Below are 23,411 nucleotides of genomic sequence, written 5' to 3'. Positions count from 1 at the left end.
GTGTGTGCACATATAAAGTCTGCGATGGGAAAGGCTCCTACTGCACACACAGAGCTGTGTGTGCGTGTGTGCACATATAAAGTCTGTGATGGGAAAGGCTACTACTGCACACACACAGAGCTGTGTGTGCGTGTGTGCACATATAAAGTCTGTGATGGGAAAGGCTCCTACTGCACACACACAGAGCTGTGTGTGCGTGTGTGCACATATAAAGTCTGTGATGGGAAAGGCTCCTACTGCACACACACAGAGCTGTGTGTGCGTGTGTGTGTGCACATATAAAGTCTGTGATGGGAAAGGCTCCTACTGCACACACACAGAGCTGTGTGTGCGTGTGTGCACATATAAAGTCTGTGATGGGAAAGGCTACTACTGCACACACACACAGAGCTGTGTGTGCGTGTGTGCACATATAAAGTCTGCGATGGGAAAGGCTCCTACTGCACACACAGAGCTGTGTGTGCGTGTGTGCACATATAAAGTCTGTGATGGGAAAGGCTACTACTGCACACACACAGAGCCGTGTGTGCGTGTGTGCACATATAAAGTCTGTGATGGGAAAGGCTCCTACTGCACACACACACAGAGCTGTGTGTGCGTGTGTGCACATATAAAGTCTGTGATGGGAAAGGCTCCTACTGCACACACAGAGCTGTGTGTGCGTGTGTGCACATATAAAGTCTGTGATGGGAAAGGCTCCTACTGCACACACACAGAGCCGTGTGTGCGTGTGTGCACATATAAAGTCTGTGATGGGAAAGGCTACTACTGCACACACACAGAGCTGTGTGTGCGTGTGTGCACATATAAAGTCTGTGATGGGAAAGGCTACTACTGCACACACACAGAGCTGTGTGTGCGTGTGTGCACATATAAAGTCTGTGATGGGAAAGGCTACTACTGCACACACACAGAGCTGTGTGTGCGTGTGTGCACATATAAAGTCTGTGATGGGAAAGGCTACTACTGCACACACACAGAGCTGTGTGTGCACATATAAAGTCTGTGATGGGAAAGGCTACTACTGCACACACACAGAGCTGTGTGTGCGTGTGTGCACATATAAAGTCTGTGATGGGAAAGGTTCCTACTGCACACACACACAGAGCTGTGTGTGCGTGTGTGCACATATAAAGTCTGTGATGGGAAAGGCTACTACTGCACACACACAGAGCTGTGTGTGCGTGTGTGCACATATAAAGAAAGCTACAGCACTTCTTTTTTTTGTTTTGTTTTGTTTTTCGAGACAGTGTTTCTCTGTTGTTTTGGAGCCTGTCCTGGAACTAGCTCTTGTAAACCAGGCTGGTCTCAAACTCACAGAGATCCGCCTGCCTCTGCCTCCCAAGTGCTGGGATTAAAGGCGTGCGCCACCACTGACCGGCCCAAGCACTTCTTAAAAAACAAAAATTTAAATTAGAAATAGCATCACTATGTCTAAAATGAAGGATAATTTGTTTAAATTGTATTTTTGGTCAAGATAAAGATTCTGAAAAACAGATCACCATCTACTCTAGAAATGAAGGCTCTCTTTTATGCCCAAACAAACCTGCGCTTGGTTTTTCTTTCTTGGAAGACGATTGGTATTCAATCACTAATCCACCACGAAGACAAACCAAGGCTTTTGGATGATTAAAGACGCGAGGGTTACAGCAAACAACTGGACTCGGGGTGCAGTGTGACAGTCTTTGCCGGTCTCACCTCGCATTTCTGCCGTGCCAGGGCACTTCAGCATAGTAATGCAATGGCCTGGGACGTCGGAGGCAGAGAAATAATGTCAAAAGCAATTCTTCACATTCGGATCCCACCACATCATGTGCAAATAGTGAACTTAAACAGGGAAATGCAATTTGCTCCTTCCAAAGTATCCATTTTTATCTCTTATGAAGAGATGAAGCCACATCCATTTCTGACGCCTCAAGGTAAAGAGGATGGCATGAATCATAAGTGCAGAGAATGTCTGAAGGATTTAGAAGCAATCTTTTCATAATATATCTTTGGGTGAGGAAGTGGAGTTATGAGTTACTCAAAATTCATAAAGATTATTAAGTTTCTATCCTCATAGAAGAGGCGCCACCACTGTATCTCCGCATTGCACTGTCAGTGCTCCAGCCCCAACTACCCAGAGTCTGGTTTCGGTCCTAGACGTTCATCTATTATATGGCATTAGCGCTTTGCAGAATAAAATAAAGGTTCCATTGCCTTCCAAACCAAACAACAACAACACCAAAACAAATTGCTTCCACGGGAACCAGCCTACGGCTGCTGGATGTACTGGATTCCCGCTCCTCGCCCTATCAGCATTCCTTCATGTAAGTGATTGTAGCAGGTAAGTAAGTTCCCATTTCAGCACCTTGCCTGGAGATTATCAGCTTGTGTGTTTGTGCCTGCTGGGCTATTTGAATGATTACCCTAGCCCCCAAAGCCCTCAGCAAGGACTGGTTTTGGACCCAAGGCAGTGACCCTTCACAGTGAGGAGGCCTCCTGAACCACAGTCAGCTCTCCTGCCTGATGAATTTCCACCCACCAGCTCATCTCAACGCAGCCTATGGGCTTCATGGCTTTCCTCCTTTCTCTTCACTTAAGTCTATGGGAAGTTATGAAACATATTTTTCTAGTCCTCCCAGGAGCAAGGCCAGGTTCACAATTTGACCTCTGAAACACAGCAGACAGCCTGATAGAGCTGAGCCTCCGTGCTCCCTGCCTGGCCTGTACAAACCATAACACGGAGCATGGAGCAATGTGACTTATGGGAAATGACAGGCGATGGATCAGTAGGGGGAAAATAATGGGATTTAATCACGTGAAAGTATTGCAGGCACAGAGTTCCCTTGCAGCAAGCTGTCCAGCACAGGTGAGAGCAGGCGTGGAGGAAGCTAACAACCTCAGGTCACTAGTGGTACTCTTTTAATCAGATCAGGTGCCAGTATGCTGGCAACGCCCAGAGACTCTGCTGCCCTTCAAGTCTGTGTCTCTTCCAAATAATTTTAAGCAAACAATGAAAACATGTATAAATTCCAGAGATGTCTTCCGTATGTGAGAAGCCATCCAGGGGACAGTCAGGCTCATGTGGAAGATTGTCACGGACTAATTAAGGACACTGCTGTTCAAAGAGGAAGGCTGACCCCACAGTCTTATTTACACACTTTCCAGGCAGAGGGCTGTGAAGGGGGCCCCAATGGGGCGTTTCTATCTGAAACCCAAGGGCACCCCCTCACCCAGTGACAGGAGAGGAGACACAAGCGCTTCAATTATCCTGGTATGGAAACACATGCCAGCCCTCTTACGTTTGCCATCAGGAGGCACAGCTACCGCTCATCGACTGAATCTTATTCCTTCTTGCGCTCGCCTATGCATTCATTAAGAAGGCCATTCAGAGGCAAAAACAATGAGCTCTTTAGACAGAAGGCAGCAATTCAAAAACTGCAAAACTTCAGCTTTCAAAAATAGCCCGAGTGACCTCTTGCAGTACTCTGACCACTCCACAGCAAGCAGGAGGCAACCCCTGTGATGAGCCGATTCTGGCAAAGTTTCTCTTCACAGATGATGCACAGCTTAAGCTATAATGAGTTTTTGGGTTACAAATGCTGAACACATTAATATTCCTTGATGATAATTATCACAGTATAAGCACCTTTCCCAATGTGAGTAGCATAAAGCAACTGAAGCAGCATTTTTACTACATTTGAAACAAGCTGGAAAATGGGATTTTCTACTCTTGTAACCCGAGGTCAACATACATCAAGCATTGCATATTAAACACACCTATATATGAAGCCCATCTAGTCATCTTTCCCGTTTGTTTCGTGTATACATAAAGTCATCTCCTTTATCCAGTATTTCTAATGGAAACCTTCATTCGGGCATCTATGTGATATACATAATCCCAAAACAACATGGTTTTCCTCTCCATCATCAGGATTCTTATGTTTCTGCTTACTGAGATCAGAGGGCATGCCCTACAGATGATACGTGTATCTGTGCAGTCTGAATGAATTCTGTGACCACTGGCTGCATATAAAACAGGAGGGAGACTAGGGTTGAACACATAGGCTCTGAGACGAACCCAGCCCACCCAGCCTCCAAAGCGGAGCCAACTCGGCTTTCCTTTCCAGCTTCAAAGCTGAGGATGCGGCAGAGCTGAAGGGTCTGTGCGAATGCTAAGCTACTGCTCCAAGAGGGCAGAGTGACCTCAGCATCACCGAAAACTCCTACAAACTAATGTGCATTCCAAATTAAAAGGGCAATTAATATTTAGGTAATAACCATCAAATATTACCTGAAGATGCCCTACAGCACACTGTATTTGTGTACAGGAGTAATAACACACCCAAAACAGTTGCTGGAAAGGCTGGTTCTGTGTACTCTCCACAGTGTGACTGGCTAATCCAGACTGAATGGATTATCAATTGATTTTCTCTCACTTTTCCTGCTTTTGTTCCCCTTATCAAATGAAAAAAAAAAAGAGAGAGAAAGGAAAAAAGCACAGACACTCCCCACAGGGCTCAGCTGATGTTTGGGAGGCTTACAATAATCAGAAGAGAGCGCTCTCCTTTTTGGTAGGCGATGGTTCCATTTTCACACTCACTGTCAATCTCCACAGCACTCATGATTTACAGTGACAAAAATGAGAGTCAGTCTCAACTCTTAATCCGGGCACCATAAACGGATTTATGTTCTGTGGTGTAGATCTGTTGAACTCACTGGTATCATGTTAGAGTACACTTTATTTAGAAAATATAACACGCTACAACTGCTTTGAGTTCTCGAATATTGTTTTTACTTATGTGCTGCAAAAAAATACATTCAAATCCCATTTAAAAAGATGCTAAGGTTCTTTAACAGTGCTCTTGGCTTGTTAGATGCTACGCTGTGAGAGATGCAGAAGCATGGCACACAGAGCTTCCCTCCCCTTCTGAACTTGATGCTGGCGCTTGTTTTGAACACCCTGCAAGCCCATTCATCAAGAGAATTGAAGCATTTTTAAAAGTCCTCATTTACTAGCAGATAAATGTGCTTAGAAAATCTTTTTTAGTGCAGAAAGGTCTGAAAACCTATTCGGTTTTTACTGTAAAAATTTTGCTTTATTGTGGCTAGAAAAAAAAGGCATTTAAAAGGCCTTTTAAAAACAATGTGTAAGGGTTAATGTTTTTGAGTATAAGGAAGTAAGCTATAGCTTTAATTAATCAGAATATAAACATATCAAAACAAAACAACAAATTACCGTGTCCATCAAATCTGGAAATAATATCTGAAATCCAAGTCATATAATTAGATTGCCCATCCAGAATGTTGATTTTGACTGTGAAATTTTTAATTAAAAGTTTTAATTAAAATGATCTCACAAGCAAAAAAAAAAAACCACATTACACAGTGAAATTAAACAGACACAGTGTCTATAGATTTCAGTGTTGACTATGACATGGTTGGAGGGTGACTTCATTTGCAGCTACAGTGAATGACTGTTCCAACAAGTTAAGCTTATTTTTGCTAACCTGTTACAATATTTCTAGCTAAAATGATGCCTTGAAAAATTAACATTTACTCTTTGACAGTGGCTAGAAAAGTAGGATTCCCCCCTACCACAGACACACACACAAAAGATAGCTCTCTTCTTAAAAACATATGCTATAATGTGGTTAAAAGAACAGCCCTTCTCCTAGAGAGCTGTGGAGGAGCACTCGGAGTCAACACCCTGACAATATCTGTTCTCTAGTCCTCAGTGGAGACACTCGCTTTGGAAAATGGCTTGTGGTGACTTACTAAATTCAAGCCATTTCAATTAGTATTACTGCACATTAAAAATTAATTGCATTACTGAGTGGATTAAGGTTTAAATTTCAATTCTACGCTATGTGCCCTAGAAATGACAGCTAAAAATCAATGCTCCTAGGCCCACAGTCGGAAGTGTGTATGGTCGGATAGCGTGGGACTGGCGTCATGGCCATGCAGTTTTAACAGACTTGATGGTTCAATTGAAGACGTTTCAGTTCTCTGTCTCGATTGGTGGCTTGAATGCTGCAGACTCAGAGGAAGCAAACAGCTGCACTAAGAGTTGGGAAAACCAGTCACCGACACCATGCTCCTGACACTAAAGGGATTATCAGAGACCCAAAATTCCTACCTAACTATACAGAGTCCAAACCTGAAGAGTCCTTCATAGTGCTTTCAGGTAGCACACAAGACCCCTGACTTCAACACGAGTTGGCTTCCTATTAGTTTGTAGAACACAGGTAGGGTCAGAAAATAAGGGAAATCAACTTACAGCATTTACTAGAAAGGGGGATATATACCAAAGATAGGCATGGCTCACAGCAAACCCGGTGCAGGAATAAATCAGGAATGTGCTTCGGTGCTGGGGTCTTAACTAGGAACAACACGGAACACTAATGAAATGGAAGTAAAATCATGTAGTAGAGAAAGGAGAAAGACAACAGAGAGGAGAGAAAAGCTAAGACACAAAGTTCAGCCACGAGGAGGCTGGGGTGATATTTTGTTTTGAGGGGTACTGTAACAATATTGATCAAGAAATATTGGTCTTGAACCAGTTATGTCATTGGATGACTTCTGTGAATTATTAAAGGATTTTGGGGAGGGGCACATCAGGATGGTCACCGCCATCCACTCACTAGAGAGTAATGGCATCTGCATACGAGGGTAACCTGGGCCCTGTTTTCCTCACCACCCACTCTTGTAGGAAGCTGAAGGGAACGACAATACAACTGGACTCAATAGAGTCAATCACTATCCATAATGAACACAGAGCCACCTGGACTATCTGGCTCTGAAACTGAATGGTGATTGGTATGATCATCAGAGAAGAAAAGGGATGTCTGCCTTGCTCTTCAAGCTCCCCTGCACGGTGCATCAGTGTCCAACAGCAAGTCAGGCGGTGAGGGAGTCAAGAAGATGGGATGTAATAACAACAATAAAAAGAATAATCTGGTACAAATGGACCCCAAGGTGTAGTAGGCTTCCCTCTGTGACAATCACCCTTCACTGCAATTTAGTGATGTGGCTTCATTACAATACCGCATACAAAGGGGCAACACACAGAGCCCCAGTGGTGCTACTCAGCAGCACCAGGCACAAGCCACCCCAGCAGCCACTGCTCCTGGGACAAAGTCAGATCACTCCAAAGTGAGTAGACTTGGAAAAAAAAAGCAAACAAAATAAAACACTGAATGGAGGTGTGGCCGGGATATAGCACGGTACTGGGTCTTGGAGAAAGAGAAGAAAAGATTAGCAGGGGAAGCATGTTTCCTTAGTGAAATATTACAGGGATAGCAAATTAGTCTGAATTAAACATCCATTGGAGGCATAACAACATGCAGCTTGGTTAAAAGGGGAGGAGAAAGAACACACAGCGCTTCCTGTTTGGAAAACATAAATAGGTTCACCGAGTCCTATTTTATCCTCCACGGAATGAAGAGAAACAATGGTTTGAGGTGAACAGCCTCACTGCGAATTCAAATCCGTACTGTTTAAAAGTGAGAATGACTGCTTCTCTAATTCTTGCCTGCTGTAGCCGGAGGTCTGACTCCTCAGACAGGGCTCACAGGAGGCTGAAGCGAGGTGTTGAGGGGAAGGAGGAAGATGGTCTTCAGCAAGGATCATTGAGTATGTCATTGGTTAATTCTTGCTCTATGCTCCTCATTAGCATGACTCTCAAGTTTCTGGTATCATATCCGAAATATTAAGACATAATAACGGCGAAGGTGCAGATAATTGGATATTAACCAGAACATACTTGACTGGGCAGGAGGTAGAGCCCTGCTTAAACTAATCCTGAAACATATTAATCACCAATTAATGAAAGGGTTTCAAATTCATTTTCTATTATAGAACACCTCCGAGTACCTAAGCTTTTTCTAACAAATGAATTGGAATAACAGGGTAGAAAGAGGAGATACAATACAGCCGTCTGATGATGCCTCGAACTAATGCATTACAGTTTGTTGTCAGAGGGTCATGAAAACTGCAGTAAAAGCCCTGATTGCTCTTTACAGAGTCTGAAGCAACAAAGAGAGGGTGCGCTCCAAAGTCCAGAGGCCCTGCAGAAATTCCAAATGTACATATCTCTTTCAATAGCAGAGCTTCGGCTAAATATTTCATCAGAAGGCTGTCGTGCTATTATTTAAGTCTTCCAGCCCAGATAGGTCTGCAGTTTTCCAGATGAACCTTAGATGTACGCTCCAACCACCAAAACACTGGATAGGAGCTCAGAGAGCTGCACAAAGATGGGTACCACACACAACAAACTGGGGCAGGAATAAAGAAGCAGCGTGCTAAGGTGCTGGGGCCAGGTCTAGAGAGGACAGGAGAGCCCCTCTGACATGTAAATAAAGCGACACAGAAGAGAGACAGAACAGACAGAGGCACACAGACACAGTTCTGCTCCGGCCTCTGACCTACCTTGGTGACCTTTTCAGCTCTTTTCTAAAATTTCTAGGAACATTCAAGTTAGAGAAATAGCTAGAGAAATGCCTTTCAATACGCAGGAAATGCAAAGAGACCTAAGAGGTTAGCTGCCTTTAGAGATTCTAATGTCTTTTCATTTTTAAACGTGGAGAAGGAACATTTGCCTCCGAGAGGAAACAGTGTGTGTGTTGCTGCAGAGCCGCTGTAGCGAGGCGCATGCCTGCTTCCCGCCTTTGTAGGCTGAACTGGATGGAAGGAGCGAGAAAACTTAGCAGAGATTATTTTCTCCCAATTCTGTTGTTTGTTGATTTTAATGTTAATAACTCTTAAATAAGCACTCAGGGCAGAGGAACTGAGGCAGGCTGGCAAGTGGGCCCTTTTATCAACAATTTTGCCCCAGAAATACACAAACAGTCCAATGGTTCTTCATTAGCAAACAAATCAACAAGTGCTATTTTAATGCATGACTTTGTTCCTTCTCTGTGGGGACCTTAGTTGAGAGAGTGATGTACAGTACAGAGAAAGGAATCATCAGCCACAGTGTCCCTGGGCTCTCTCCATTGAGGACTTCGCAGCCTCTGCTTAAAGAGTGCATTTAATTGACTGATAGACAGTAGCTTCTTTGTTCGCAGAAGACAGCGAAGTAATGGCAGCTTGAAAATCGTAGCATCTACGGGGTCTCCTGAGACCAGTAACAGGGGGATATGTGTCAGGAATAAATAAATAATCTAATTATTAAGCCACTTCCTGTCAAGTTAACTCCAATTTGTTGGCTTTTGAAGGCAACAAAACGAGGCATTTTTCCTCATTATGCTTCTCTTTTTATACCAGTGGTAATCACAGGCGGATTAAAGGGTGCCTGATTGGTTTTTTTGTCAAGGATCTGAGAAGCAGCCAACAGTACAGAAAAACAGAGTTGGGGTTAGAAGAAATTTCATGCTTGTCTCCTTTCCAGCTCCTGAACAGCCCACACGGCTGCCCCATACGGTGCAGCCAGCTGTACAGCAAATGTGTACCCCTCCAACTGAGGCCTACCGGGCCACAGGCGCCATCCTGAGAGCTGTGAGATACCTTGCAATCTTGGCAGGTAGCTACTGCTGTCATAGGCATAATTCTAAAGGTGACCTACGAAACCCCGTCAGCGCTCCAAATGCAACAATATGAGCAGCTGAAGTTCTATACCACTCTCCACACTGGCTCTCCCCTCCTTTGTTTACTGCGATTAGCAGCCCCGCAACTAAGAACGAACTTACAGAAATGGGTCGTCAGAGACCTTTTCTCTGGCTGCGTGAGACGGGCTCTGTGGAAATAGGTCAGCATGCATTTGTGCGGCATGCAGCATGCATGTGTGTAGGATCCATTGTGTGGGTGTGCTTGAGTCCAACAGTGCGGAGGGACCTCTTTTTGTTTATTACTGGTGAGTTTCCGTGCCCTCCGTTCAGAAATGTCCTGCAAGCTTCGTGTGGCATGGACGACAGAAGTCAAGGGCAAGGAAAAAATGAGACGCAGAAGCACAGCCACGTGACACTGCCCATGCACTCTGTAGAACCCAGGAGGCCGGGCTGGCAGTCATGCTGCCTGAGAGCGAGGCTCTTCCATGGCCCTGTAAAGGGCATCATGTCCTAAGAGGTGACAGCAAACTCAATTGTGGGTCTGTCTTCAGGCTCAGGCAAACCCTCCTTCTAGAGCAAATTACACAAGGAATGTCTAGGAGGCTTTGTTTGGGGCTAGTAAGTCAGAACCTGCAGTAGCTGCTAAGGCGTTTTAGTCTTGTAAGTCTGCTAACACACATAAGGATAAACACCAGGATTTGTCTTCCAACAGCACCAAACAGGAGCCGTACACAAAGTCTGTCACCATGAATCTCTCGGACTGCAAAGAACTCGGGGCGCTCGGGAAGACGCTGCCTAATTCCAAAGACTACTTTTCTTTTCAACTGACCTTGCTTTTAGGAAGGCAGCTGAAAGCCAAGGCTCGGTGCGTTCCCACAGTCCTCCGCTCCTAGCAAACAGTGTAGCTATATTGTATTTATGCTAGTTGATGTCCTTTCTGAATACATCTTGAATTTTTGTTAAATTGCGCAGATAATTAAAGCCTCTTCATATTTACAGTCCGCTTCATTGGTATCGTGAATTCTGTTTTCACTTACTGTCTGCAAATCCCCTCTCTGAACAATTTCAAACTAAGCAATAACACTTCATTTTACATAAGTTTTATCTGATGTCCCCATACAGAGCAGCCAGCTGTACAGCAAATGTGTGGGTCTCAAACTGGGGCCTACCAGGCCACGGACTCCATCCTGAGATCTATACGGCACCTTGCTGTCACTGGCAAGCTCTCCCAGCTATCACTGTGGCCACGGCTCAACATTGCACACAACTTAAAATTATCTGATTATTAGAATTTGTGGCCCACACTCCATTTTATCCTTTATTTAATCTATCCCCCGATCACACATTGGTTTAAATGTTTTGGCTGGTTTACAGATCATGCAGCCATCTGCACAGTAGGTGTGACACCATTTTTTTTTAGACAAAAGTTAACATTACAAACAAAGATAAAGTCATCTGAAATGCCTTGGTGTTTGTTATTCTGCCTAGCTCACTTGGACCAACTCTAAGAAATAAATAGAATTATCTGTGTAAATCGATGAACATCTATGAAAAACAACACCCAGCAGAACGCTGAGCTTGCTCCATTACCTACGTTAATATCCTGACAGCTGAGGAGAGATGACCTGGCCCACTCCTCATCTCTCCTGTACAGATGGCTATTAAAGAGAAAGTACCCCTTTTGTATGGCCCATGCAGAAACCCTTTATGGGCTTTTCAAATAAGCCAGCATTGCCCACATGAGGGTAGCTTTCTCTTGCCATTAAACTGCCCAGATTTCATCTTTTTTAATCCAGCTCTTGATGAAAGAAGCCAATATTTCCTCATATGCAACATCAAATGCTTGATTTCTTAATTCTCCGAACTTTTAAGTAACCAAATGAAGATTTTTTTTTAATTCAATAATCTTTAGAGTCAATGTAAATCATGGCTCTAGAGAATACCAATGATTTTCCTTAAAATGGTATGGGTGGTCTCTCCCTCACATACGTGTATGTGTGCTCATGTGGACATGTGTGTGCACACAGACAGAAACACATTTATATTCCACATATATTCATACCTATAGACACTACAACGAATTCCTCTTTATTTATTGTTTTTACAAGTGCCAATGCAGACAGAGAGTTTAAAGTAAAGCATAGCTCTTTGACTTTCTAGAAGAGATCAAGATATATTTAATTATTTCCGTCAAAGTCAAGGAAAATCTGAAGCTAGTCTAGACCCCTGTATTTTAGGGTTTGTCTCTTTTAAAGCAAGAGCTCTCAAGTTGAAATGCTTCAGAGATGGCACGGAACACTACAATTACTCGGAAAGCAGTCCATCCAGTGACAAAAAGAGAAGGAAGGAATGCCTTTTGTCACCTTGGGCATCAACAAAATTGCAAGACATATGAACGCCACTTGCTATAAGACCAGACTAAAATGCCATTGATTCCTCCAAACTGATTTATGCATTCTTTTTGTCATGGTATTAGCAAAACACAGCAGAAGCTCCACGCCATCTAGGGCACATATATTCCTGCATGCATAACACATGCTCCATGCTGTATGGGGCACATATATTCCTGCATGCACAGCACATGCTCCATGCTGTATGGGGCACATATATTCCTGCATGCACAGCACATGCTCCATGCCGTATAAGGCACATACATTCCTGAATACATAGCACAGTGTTGACTCTCTACGCTGAGTATTAGAGGCCTGGATAAAAAGTCAATATCTTTGCATTGCTCTTTTCAGACAAGCTATTATTTATGATGCCAAATTCCACTGTAGCTTTTCTAAGATGTAAATTATTTTTTTCCTAAAATGCTAGCTAGCACTACTAACTATTACATCTGAATTTTTTTCAAATCGTTTCACAAAATGGGTATTATGACTCCTTACATGTAATTATTACAATACAATATTATCAATGTGAAAATATAAATGAAACAAAAGAAAATCTATTTCTAGGTAGATCTTTCAAAGTAATTCACAGGAAAATGATCTGTAGCTACTCCTTTCATAGTCTATCCACGAACTCTGAAGGGAGGGTTGGACATGGCCACAACTATGTCCTGACTACTTCTTTCCCAAGTTCACAGCGGCAGCAACCATTCCAAGGACAATGGCCCACCTCCCCTTCGGTCACTTCTTTGTCGAGCTGACTGGCCCTTCACGGTGACATGCTGCCAGTTGCCCATCACCAGCCACTCACAATTTGCTCACTGTGTTTCATGAGACAGTTGTTTGTAGCTGTTTGGAACACATTCATCCCTTTAGGGATTTATGTGCTCGTTGCAATGCCAACCTCCATAGTGAACGAAATTTCTTTCTAACTAAAATAGATAATTAGAGGCTGGTAATTATTGGTCAAGAATTATCAGAGTGAAAAAATTAAGCTCCTCATAAACAGCTCTTGGCAGTGGCCTCTCTTTACACCATCCCAGGCCTAGCAGCCCTTATTCCAAGCACTTACACATTCACTCCGCTATGGTTGAGCCTCGTAATTTTATATGAGCCCATCCCTTCATGGGGTTAAATACATTTAGATTTCCCGGGTCCGTCTCTTCATTGTTAATATGTACCAAATAATAATAACCAGAAATCGCACAGAGGAAAATAACAATAAATCTTTACTACTCGATAGGAAGAGAAGGGTAGATATACATTAAAAGTCATGATGCATAATGGCTTCTTTTGGGATTCTAAATGTATGGTCAAAAATGAACAAAGACTATGTGAAAAGAACAAAGGAGGACAAAAATGTTCTCATTTACCACAGACATTAGCCTTCCCCCCAAGAAAGCTGTTAAAACATTTGGTAGTTCACTCCTTCCCCCAATCTCTCCCTCACTCTTTGAGAATGTGTATGTAAAAAAGAAAAAAAATCCCTAAGTAATTACTGGTCAGATATATATATATATATATATATATATATATATATATGTATATTAGCAAAACCATGTTAAAATGTGGTAAACAAAAGATTTTATTTTTTTCTGACATATCTATCTATTAGCAAAACCATGTCAAAATGTGGTAAACAGAAAAGATTTTATTTTTTCCTTAATAGGCATATGCCAAGTCCCTGGCACATTTTATGAAATAATTACTCTGCAATTGAGATTATATGTCCACACCTAGCGACAAACAGCATGTAAGGACGCCTTTACGTATGTGGTGGAAACATCAATGATTTCCTTTCGCAAATGTCCATCATCAATAGCATGAAACTAGTACGCTCAGAAAGAGGACGATTGGACGTTGCCTAAAAAACCTATGCACTCCCCAGAAAGATGCAAAGGGCTTAGCTACAGGGGGACATTAAGTCACAGTTCACTGGGGGCATCTGCAGACCTCGTTTTCTACCAGAAGACACGGTTCTTCCACCACACTGATTGTAAAATGAAATCTGCAGAAATACTAGCCATCCTCTTAGCCAAGTAAGAGGCTTTTCAGACAACCCCTAATCCCTCTTCCCCTACTAAATGTCTAGTTCAGATTATTTTTTTATTAGATAAAAAATACACACAGATACACAATCTAAAAATATCTAGCCTCAATGGAGGTACTTTAGCCAACAAAATAATGCTGCCTGCCTCATTTGAAAGACTAAGTATCACACTGGGATTTTAAAAGGGGCATCTCAGCCTTGCGACTCCCTCCTGTTTCACCTTCCCTCTCTGGATAGGTGAAAGGGGTTTAAGAACATGGACGCCTGGTCAACAGACAGAGCAATTAAGTGGAGGCTATTCACTTTGTTTAGAGTGCAAGGGAATCACATATTATTAAAAATAGCCTGAATATTAAATAATCAGGCCCTTCGTGTAAGGGAAAGGGATTTGCTTCCCTGATAAAAGGTGAATTGTTAATGCTCAGATCCCAAGGGGAGGTGAGAGTCATATTAATCCACTATTAGAGAGAGGGGAAGACTTGGGAGAGCACTAACGATGCGAGGAACATAAGGCAAATACGAAGAGAAGCAACTGAAAAAAGAAAAAGATGAGGCAGGGCAGACTGATGGCACAGACAAAAAGACAGTGAAACTGGAGAGCCGAAAAGATCTCTTAACGCTCCACGTTCAAGCCAGACCCCACTTGTGGAAAAGCCATTAACACTGTGGTTGAGATGCATCCTACGTGCTCATCTGCATGGTGGATGAATCAGAAACCCAGAAAGGAACTTTACACTGAAGGGGTCTGGACGGGAGCAGGATCCACTACATCGTCTGTAGCCAGAAGATCTGAAAGCCAAGGCTAAGGAAACTACCATGGGCAGAATCACCCATGACCACCGAGCAACACTGAAGAAACACGGGATGGGTAAATATGAACGGTTGTCATTTGGCAGGGAACATTTATTTTTTTTTTCCTGTCCTTTTCTCTTAAGAAGAAAAAAAAACGTAATTTTGGAGGTTCACACAGAGTACTTTTTTCAGGATTCTGAACAGGAGGCAATTTGCAAGGAACATTCTGAGAATCCCTTCCATGCTGTGATTATCTTCTGCAGGCTTATGATGACCTTATAATACTATTCTGCCATGATAAAGGATATATTAATTTAATGCATAAAAATCACTAATAGCCTTCACACTCAAACATGGCAAATGAAGAGATCAAATGATCAATGCATAAACCGTGTCAGGTATATGGTCCAGTTTCCAGTTATTTTAGTTTTTTTTAAATCAATAACAATCATCTATAAAGTCCCATCATTTGAAAAAAGCTAAAGCTATTGAAAAACTATTAATCAATTTTCCAACATGTTTCTTAATTTATCTTCTCTAGTTTAGACAAAAACATTGCAAGTTCTGCTATGGTAATTTTCCTGTGCTGGGGTTAGAGTAACCCTAAAATCTACATTCTTACATTCTTAAAGCACCGTTCCCTGGCTGTATGATACAAATTAGTCCCCCTAGAAACAAATTCTGTATCTAAAGTGTTGAATCTTCCTTCCTATCTTACAAAGTTTCCTATTAGCTCAATGTAAGGTTAACTGGACTTTAAAATATACATATTTATGTATATGTAAAATATACTTATTTATGTATTTATAAATTATGAAATAAAAACACATGTTAGCCAGGCGGTCTAATCCCAGCACTCGGGAGGCAGAGACAGGCAGATCTCTGTGAGTTCGAGACCAGCCTGATCTACAAGAGCTAGTTCCAGGACAGGCTCCAGAACTACAGAGAAACCCTGTCTCGGGGAAAAAAAAAAAAGAACAACTCATGCACTCATGTTATAAAAATAAAAAGGAGTAACAAAAATAGTACAAAATAATAGCAATTGTCATTTTGTAGTAGCAAAAGATGTGCTTGATAAAGTTTAATTGTCTGATAAAATTCTTAGCATTGTTACTAAGTGCTTATCAAATTAAAAAACAGACACTAACCCCTGAGGAATTCATGGATAATGGGACAATATGAGTAGGTGAAAATATTGTTGTTTTAGTTCTAGCCTATCTAGTAAATGCAATACCCTAAAATCACTGGCCTGGAGTAGCTTCAGATATCTTTTCCCTAACCACTTTTATAAAGATCTATGGAAAATTTGGTGGGGAATTAAAAAATGATTACTGAATTTTTTACGTGATCTTTATGATCATGATTATTTCCAGGCTGTTGAAACCATACTTATAAAACTATTTTATGGCAATTTAAATTATTTATGTTTCCCCATCACAAAAACTCACCACTTTGGATTTTGATACAAAGATGCTTAAGCAACACACAGCAGTGCCATTATCATAATAACTTCTGAAATTAAAACCTGTCTAAAACTCTATGGAAAGCTAACATCCAGTTCATTAACCATTCCTGTTAGTTTTCAATAATGCAAAAATGATTAGAAGTTTAATTTGTTAATCACCTGTGCTTTGACTGGCAGAACATAGATAATCCTCTGCAGAAGTCTAAACTAGCCCTCACAGAAAATAAAACATGCTAATGCCTTACCAGGTCTAATAAGAGGAATAAAAAAAAAATCAATCATTCCTAGCTAAGCCATTGATGGCAGAACAATTAATTCATCTTTAAAGCTTTTAATTACATAGGCGCTGATTGATGTACATGCATACCAGAAAAACAGATCAGTAATAAGGGGCAGAGACTCACTCACCAATCATGTGATTTGCCACATGAACCTGGATGTCCCACTCGTTGTAGAAAACCATCTGACACTTGATGCACTGGTACGTCTTCTTCTGAGAAAACAAGTATAAACAGGGTGACTTAGACACGCGTGTCTAACTGCTCCCACGCAAAACAAAATAAAGACAAATATCTGACCACAGAGTGCTCTTTCTAAGATACTGGTTTTGTCTATGTGGCTGATTAAAATTCTGTGGATTTCTCACACAAATACCATGAGTTTCTTATCAAGACTCTTGAGCGTTGACAGCCATACCAAAGGTTGATCTATGTATAAGAAACAAAAACACCATATTATGAAATAATACCATAAAATAATATAAATGCTCTTAAGCTCAAAAACAGACACTAGTATTTTAAAATGTCTACAACAAAAGGCTCAATTTCAAAGATCAATGGCTTTGAGAATCAGATACAGTTTAATTCTGACCAAAGTCATGGCGGTAGTTTCTTCCACCAATGAGGAAGTGAAATGACTAGGAAGTTGAGGTTCACAGCATTTTAGACAGTGGAGCTAGGGACATGGCTTGACAGTTCAGATCACTTGCTGCCCTTTCATTGGACCCAGGTTCAATTCCCATCACCCACATAAACAGTCACAACTGTCTGTCACTCTAGTTCCCAGGGATTGGCCACCTTCTGGCCTCTAGGGCACCTGTCACTAACATCGTGCACAGACATACATGCAGGCAAAATACTCACACACATATAATGAGTATCATTCTTTTAAAATGATTTTTTATCCAAAGTCTGAAAGGCAGGTAATGCTTTTGAGATTCTAATTCATTTAAATATGTACTTCTCTTCTTAGGAAGTTGTATCAGAATAAACATGACGGTCCAATGAAATAGATGGACAGAGTGTTTAAGATAATCTTTAGGGTATACGCAAAACTGAGCCTCAGAGGAAGGAGAAAGGTGGGCCTGGTGCCATCGTGACACAGAAGTGGGAAGAGAAGGAAAATCTCTTCAGACTCAAATGAGGCGGCCTGATAAAGCAGATAGTGTGGGCTGGTCCTTATTATCAGTTTCAGTGCATCCGGGGGACTCGATAATTGAACGTTGGTTTGCTGTACAGAATACACCATCCTGTACATTTCTTTGCAATTAAAGACCATTTACAATTAAAGATCACGTTGAAAAATTAAAACTACTATGATGAAACAAGAAACTATGAGATCTCTCAAATATGAAAAAATTATACCTGTAAAACTGCATACATGATGTGTGTTATAATCATTCCCATGAGATTAAACTTTCACATGCAGTCATACCACAGGTTTTACTGATGGTATTAATAGGAAATATGAATCATAAATTATAATTCATTTTGAAGAGTTCAAGTTGTTTACGGGATAAAAAAATAAAGTTAATCATAAAAATAGTATAATTTTACTTGGAATTAAAAGAGATAAATACTACAAATGTCAAATTTTCCTAATTGTTAAAATCTACGTAGAATTTTCTTCTCCAACAATGGGCATTATACTTTGCAAACCATGGGAACTCAGGAGTGTCTCTAATCCAGGTGTCTAAATTATCCAAAGGTCTATGCACATTAGAATACACTGGACTGAATGCACTGAATCTAACGCTACCCAGGGCATCAAACACCCTGACAATCAAGAAGAAAGACTTACTGCATGGAGCTGTCCCCTAGATCCTCTGACGGTGACGTACAGAGCGACATGTGCTGTGTAAATAACAGCCATCCCGTTTGTAACAGTATTTCCCTTTAGAACTAGTTAGAAAATATTTCTTGCTCCCTGATGGCCTACATTATATATTGTTTATTAGCATACCTCAAGCATCATTCCTGATATGTGACCTTGCTGAAAAACAACGAAACATAAACTTAATGGCTAGACTTTTCTCTTGTTATCACAGGAAAGCACAGAGCATGTGGAAAACTGTCTCCCAGCAGGATGACTGATGGGCGTGTGGCTGGAATCTACTCGGGGCGCTCTTTTCTCCTCCTCCACTAATAAAGAATAAAACCAGTTGAAAAGCCAAGGTAATAAAATGCCAGCACTTCTGACTATCTTCAGAATGAACTAGCGTATCTGAAGACCCCTCTAAGTTTCCTCTCACTGAAGAAAATGCTCTGGTCACTACTGATAATCGGCACAGCTAATTCTCTCCACCTTGCAGTGTCTAAAATGTTTTCTCCTGCTTTATATCGACATGGCCGTGTTCTTAGATATATACACTAAACCTACAGTTAGAGGGAAGTATAAAGCAAGGTACCATGCCTTAACTACTCCAGCTCCATCCATCTCAGCATACTCCCCAGGTTTCTCAAAACAAAGCCATGCTATTCAAATGGAGGTGTGCTAAAAAACGGTCCAGTGAAAACCATGGTGAAAATTCATTTTCACCTCCCAGCTTTTAGGATAGTAGATTTAAATGGCCTGTAAAGTACTTCTCATTACAAGAGGTTCTTTTCACAATGTTTGAGAGCACTGCACACCTGCACACCACCCTCTAAGTAAGAGATCTAAACAGTGAGCCTGATCCTTGAAGAGCTCCACACAGCTGAGACTCCCAGGGACTCACCCTACTTCTAGGCCCCATCCATTCTCCCCTGCTTTCAACCACTGCTCCCAGCCTAGGCTGTGGCTTTAATGAGCAGGTCGAATCCCATGTCTAATAGACAGTTACATTAACCCCCTTTTCAGTCTGAGAATAGAGACCCTTCACGACAGACGCCTGAATGGCTTTCCAACATGATACTCTCCCTCCAGTCACTCTACCAAACAGAACCCCAAGTGAAGTCAGACGCCTGAGGGGTGACCTGATGCTGCACAGTGCCAGAGGACTGTCACCTCCCCTAGGACAACTGCTTCCATTTATATAAAAGACAACAACAAAAAAGGCAAGGAAGATAATTCCTCTTAAAAGCAGGTGAAGTAGAAACAGAACTTCCATTGTTTGGGCCCCAGATTGGCCTTGATCAACGCTTAGGTTGTCAATTTACTTGAAATGCTAATTTAGTACCATTTTTAAAAGAGACTTTTTTTTTTCATTAGCCTTTTTAAATGTGCTGCTTGGGAGTGGGATTGTCATTTCCTGATTGTTCTCTTTTGTTTTCTGATACTGATAGATGTAATTATCAAGGATACAACTTTTTTCTAGCACCTCATTATTTTTGATTGATTTTGAGAACAATTTAAATGTGCCTCTTTGACATTTTTGTTTTCAGCTATACTCTGGTTAAGGTATTCAGAGACTTTCAGAAAAGAACATCTCGTAAGTAAAAAAAAAATGATTAAAGATCTCTAATAACGTATAGTAGAAAAATTCCTTTTTTGATTAACTCTATTTCCCTCTACTTGATCTCTGCCCTGTTAGCTTTTAGACTACATTTATGTTACCAAATTAAAAAATTATGAATTTATAAAAGATTATTTTTTAGAGTTGTAGATTGCTTTGATTTTAATATAATAATTACATTAAAAAACCAGTGAGGCCATAGTCACCCTCAAAGACAGAAACCAATCTCAGTTGCCACCATGACTATTAGATACGTCTCTAAGTATGATGTCCCCTTTTGCAGATCGTCCTTCCTTTCTTTTTAATTGTTGTGAAACAGAATCTCCCTGGACATCTCAAACTGGATTCAAACTTAACATTCTCTTCTTCAGCCTTCTGAAGCATTATGATTACAGATGTCTGCCGACACCTGGTGATGTAAATTTCTGTTTCTGACAACTGGCAATCAAAGGGTCAGAAACAATTGGCTTTTCCCCTTTCCAGGGGGGAATTTAGTTTGTGAGGTCTTGGTCATGGATGTTTAAGCAAGAAATCAAAACAAAGAAACAAGAAACAAGAAAAAAAAAAGGTAGACAGAAATGCTGTAATGAGAAGCCGCCACCCTGCAGTGGTCTGGGTAAGCATTAGTAGCTGCTGACTACTCAGGAGAGAAAGGGACCTCTGCGTCCCTGAAAGGATGATACCTGAAACAACCTTCAGAGCCAACAGCCTAGTTCTCAGCAAATACAAAGACAGAAGAATAAACATGGGCCTGAGGGCTGGGCAGGGAGGGGCGCAACACATCACCCACAATATACTCTTAGAGAACTGGGCTATTACCTTTAAAATATCCAGGTCACAGGAGGAGAAAGGTAACTATTCCCAGGTGACCCAGAAAAATTTCTTCACTGAATGTAACATAAGAGGTCTGACTTGGCGGTGAAGTATCTGTGCCAACTAGGGAAGTGTGGTCACCATCTGGTGACTAGGTGTTATTAGGGGCTACTGGGTATCTGCCTAGGGTGGAGGATGGTAAGGTATGCAATGGGCAAGGCCCTTTACATCAGGAGAATCGCACGCACATATAGAGGTAAAGTGGTTTATTTGTATGATTTTTTACTCTGTTCCCTCCCAGTCACTTTAACATAGTTCTGGCTATAAATCTGAAATCCCATTTTAGAAGCAGGCTCTCCTTCCTGTGGCGCACACTGGCTTTGACACTATCAGAGATGATGGGAAACAGGTCAGAATAAGGAAGGACTATTTCTGCTGCCTTGGTCTCAGGTCCCCAATGATCACAGACCCTTCTCCGAGACTTACATTGTAGAACGGGTTCCAAACTCTTGCAGTTCATTGCAGGAGTTATCTATTTTCTCTCAATATTCTGTCGTTTTAACACCCTATTTCAACTATGATCTTACTTCAATACTAAAAGAACAGTTTCAATCTGAGATCTTATGAAAGCCTTCTCATTAAATTAATATAGTTATTAGGTCTCTGCAAACTTTGTCCAGAACCTTCTACGTGACCAACGCTGGAGCCTCTCTACCCTGCTCTCGTATATCAACTGCTGTTCTCTACCTGCCTTTAGAAATTGGTACGAACACCTGAATTCTGACCCAGGGAATCCTGCCCTAACGCAAGCTACTGGTTTACAGGGCTGTCTGGTCAAGAGTCATCTCTACCAAAGCTTCAATTCAAGGGCCAGCTTCTGTTGCTAATTTTAGATATTCAAATACTCTTGGCTTTTTTGGTGTTTTCCTGAGCTTAAATTTGCTTAAAATGCTGTCAGTCTTCTTAGTGGGAATTGCAATCTTTGTAAACTATCAAGCCTACCAAGAAATAGTTATCTTTGTAAACTATCAAACCTACACCTCATTTCCAACTTTGTCAGTCTGTCACTTTTGGTGCTCCCCCCGCCCCCCCCCTATTCATCCAAGTCTTGATTTGAGGCCCACTTGGAGTGAATGAGTTTTGCCATTACCTCTCTGATGTTATGCCAGTCTGCTGGGCCTGAGCCTCACAGAGCGGCATTTCCTGTGTACCTGCCCTGCCGCAGGATAGAGGACACACAACACGCTCAATTTAAAATCAGAAACCTGCCTCTTTTCCTGCTGCTGAAAAACTCATGTACTAAATAGTGATCAACAACGGAACTTTTTTTCCAATTTCTTGTCAAGAGAAGGAAATGGTCCTATTGCTGCTTTATTTATTTGCTGATTGTTGATTTATTTACTTGTGCACATATGCCTGTCTGGAGTGCAAGGGCCTGAACTCAGAGCCACATGGACACTAAGCCAGCACTCTGTCACTGAATTACCCCAGAGCTCCTCACCTCGGTCTAGTTTGAAAAGCAATGCTGAAAGTTAAGCATGGTGGCACACAGTACAATCTCAGAGGCCAGAGTTCAAAGCCAGGGGCTGGAGGAAGGGCACAATGGTTAAGAACACTGGCTGCTCTTCCAGAGGACTCAGATTCAATTCTCTGCACCCACACAGTGACTCATCTGTAACTCGGGTCCCTCAGGAATCTGATGCCCTCTTCTTTCCCCCAGGACAGCAGGCATGCATGTGGTACACACTCATATAGCTCAATAACACCTATACAAACAAAATAAATAAACAGGAATTTAAAACCATCCTGGATTATACAACAATCGTATTTTTTAAATTTTGAAAATAGATAAATGAATAAGTACCACATTGGCCTTGTCTTATAAGAAGGACTTAAAGTCCCACAGACCTGCAGGCCCTTGCCTTTGGCCTCAATGTCATGCTCAGTTTCTGTGCCTCAAGGATGAAGGGTAGTTTTGCATTTGACTTTGTCTGCATGGCTTCCTGTGTTTCTGTTTCATCACCATTACTCCATGTTTGAAGCTTCGGAGTGTAAAACTGCAGTACCACTTCTTGTAGCCCTCAGTTTCCTTTATTTCACCAGTCTCAAGGAAGGAAAGGACAGTCTGAAATGCTGTTCGAATCCTGACAACGGGATGCTCTACAATGATGCTAAAACATACTTAGCCCAGTTATCTGCAGTCATCCTGGTTGGAAAGAAACTCTAGAATGTTCTTTCTGCAATCAGTCGCTATTTCGTGGCTTCACGGTTCAGCTGAGTGATGTCATCTAATGGCTGTGAGTCTTAGCTAACTTCACTGTGAACTGGAAAGAGCAAAGCTTACATCTTAGAGTTGCACGTGAAATGAGAACTGTAGAGGCACACTTAGCAGTATGCCTACCGTGGAGCCAGCACTCAGCAGTAACTGCCTCTGCTGTTCTTTATTATGGGGATGTAATGCGAGGGTACCCATGGGCACACGAGATTCCGACTGAAGGCCAGCTCTAAAGATGGACTTTAGAAGCGTATTAATATTTCTTTCAAGTCAAACACGCAAATGACCTCAAAGAGTCCTAATCTCTAGTTTTAAAAGCTCAATAACTGATAGTATAAAGGACACCATAGTTAGCAACAGGGTGGAGAGACAGAAAGGATG

At 41.7% G+C, this 23,411-nt stretch overlaps 1 protein-coding gene across 3 annotated transcripts in view; it reads right to left on the bottom strand.

Annotated features, from left to right (window-relative positions):
• The window catches only part of Znf521 (zinc finger protein 521), a 290,004-nt gene that overhangs the window by 113,747 nt on the left and 152,846 nt on the right, over window positions 1-23,411 (bottom strand). For all 3 annotated transcript variants that reach the window (XM_075969268.1, XM_075969269.1, XM_075969270.1), the window contains one exon: window positions 16,639-16,723. In XM_075969268.1, coding sequence (XP_075825383.1) covers window positions 16,639-16,723 — 85 coding nt within the window. The remainder of the gene's footprint in view (window positions 1-16,638; window positions 16,724-23,411) is intronic.

Source organism: Microtus pennsylvanicus, chromosome 4, assembly GCF_037038515.1.
Source record: "Microtus pennsylvanicus isolate mMicPen1 chromosome 4, mMicPen1.hap1, whole genome shotgun sequence".
NCBI classification, from domain to species: Eukaryota; Metazoa; Chordata; class Mammalia; order Rodentia; family Cricetidae; genus Microtus; species Microtus pennsylvanicus.
This window is presented reverse-complemented; position numbering and strand designations above follow the sequence as displayed.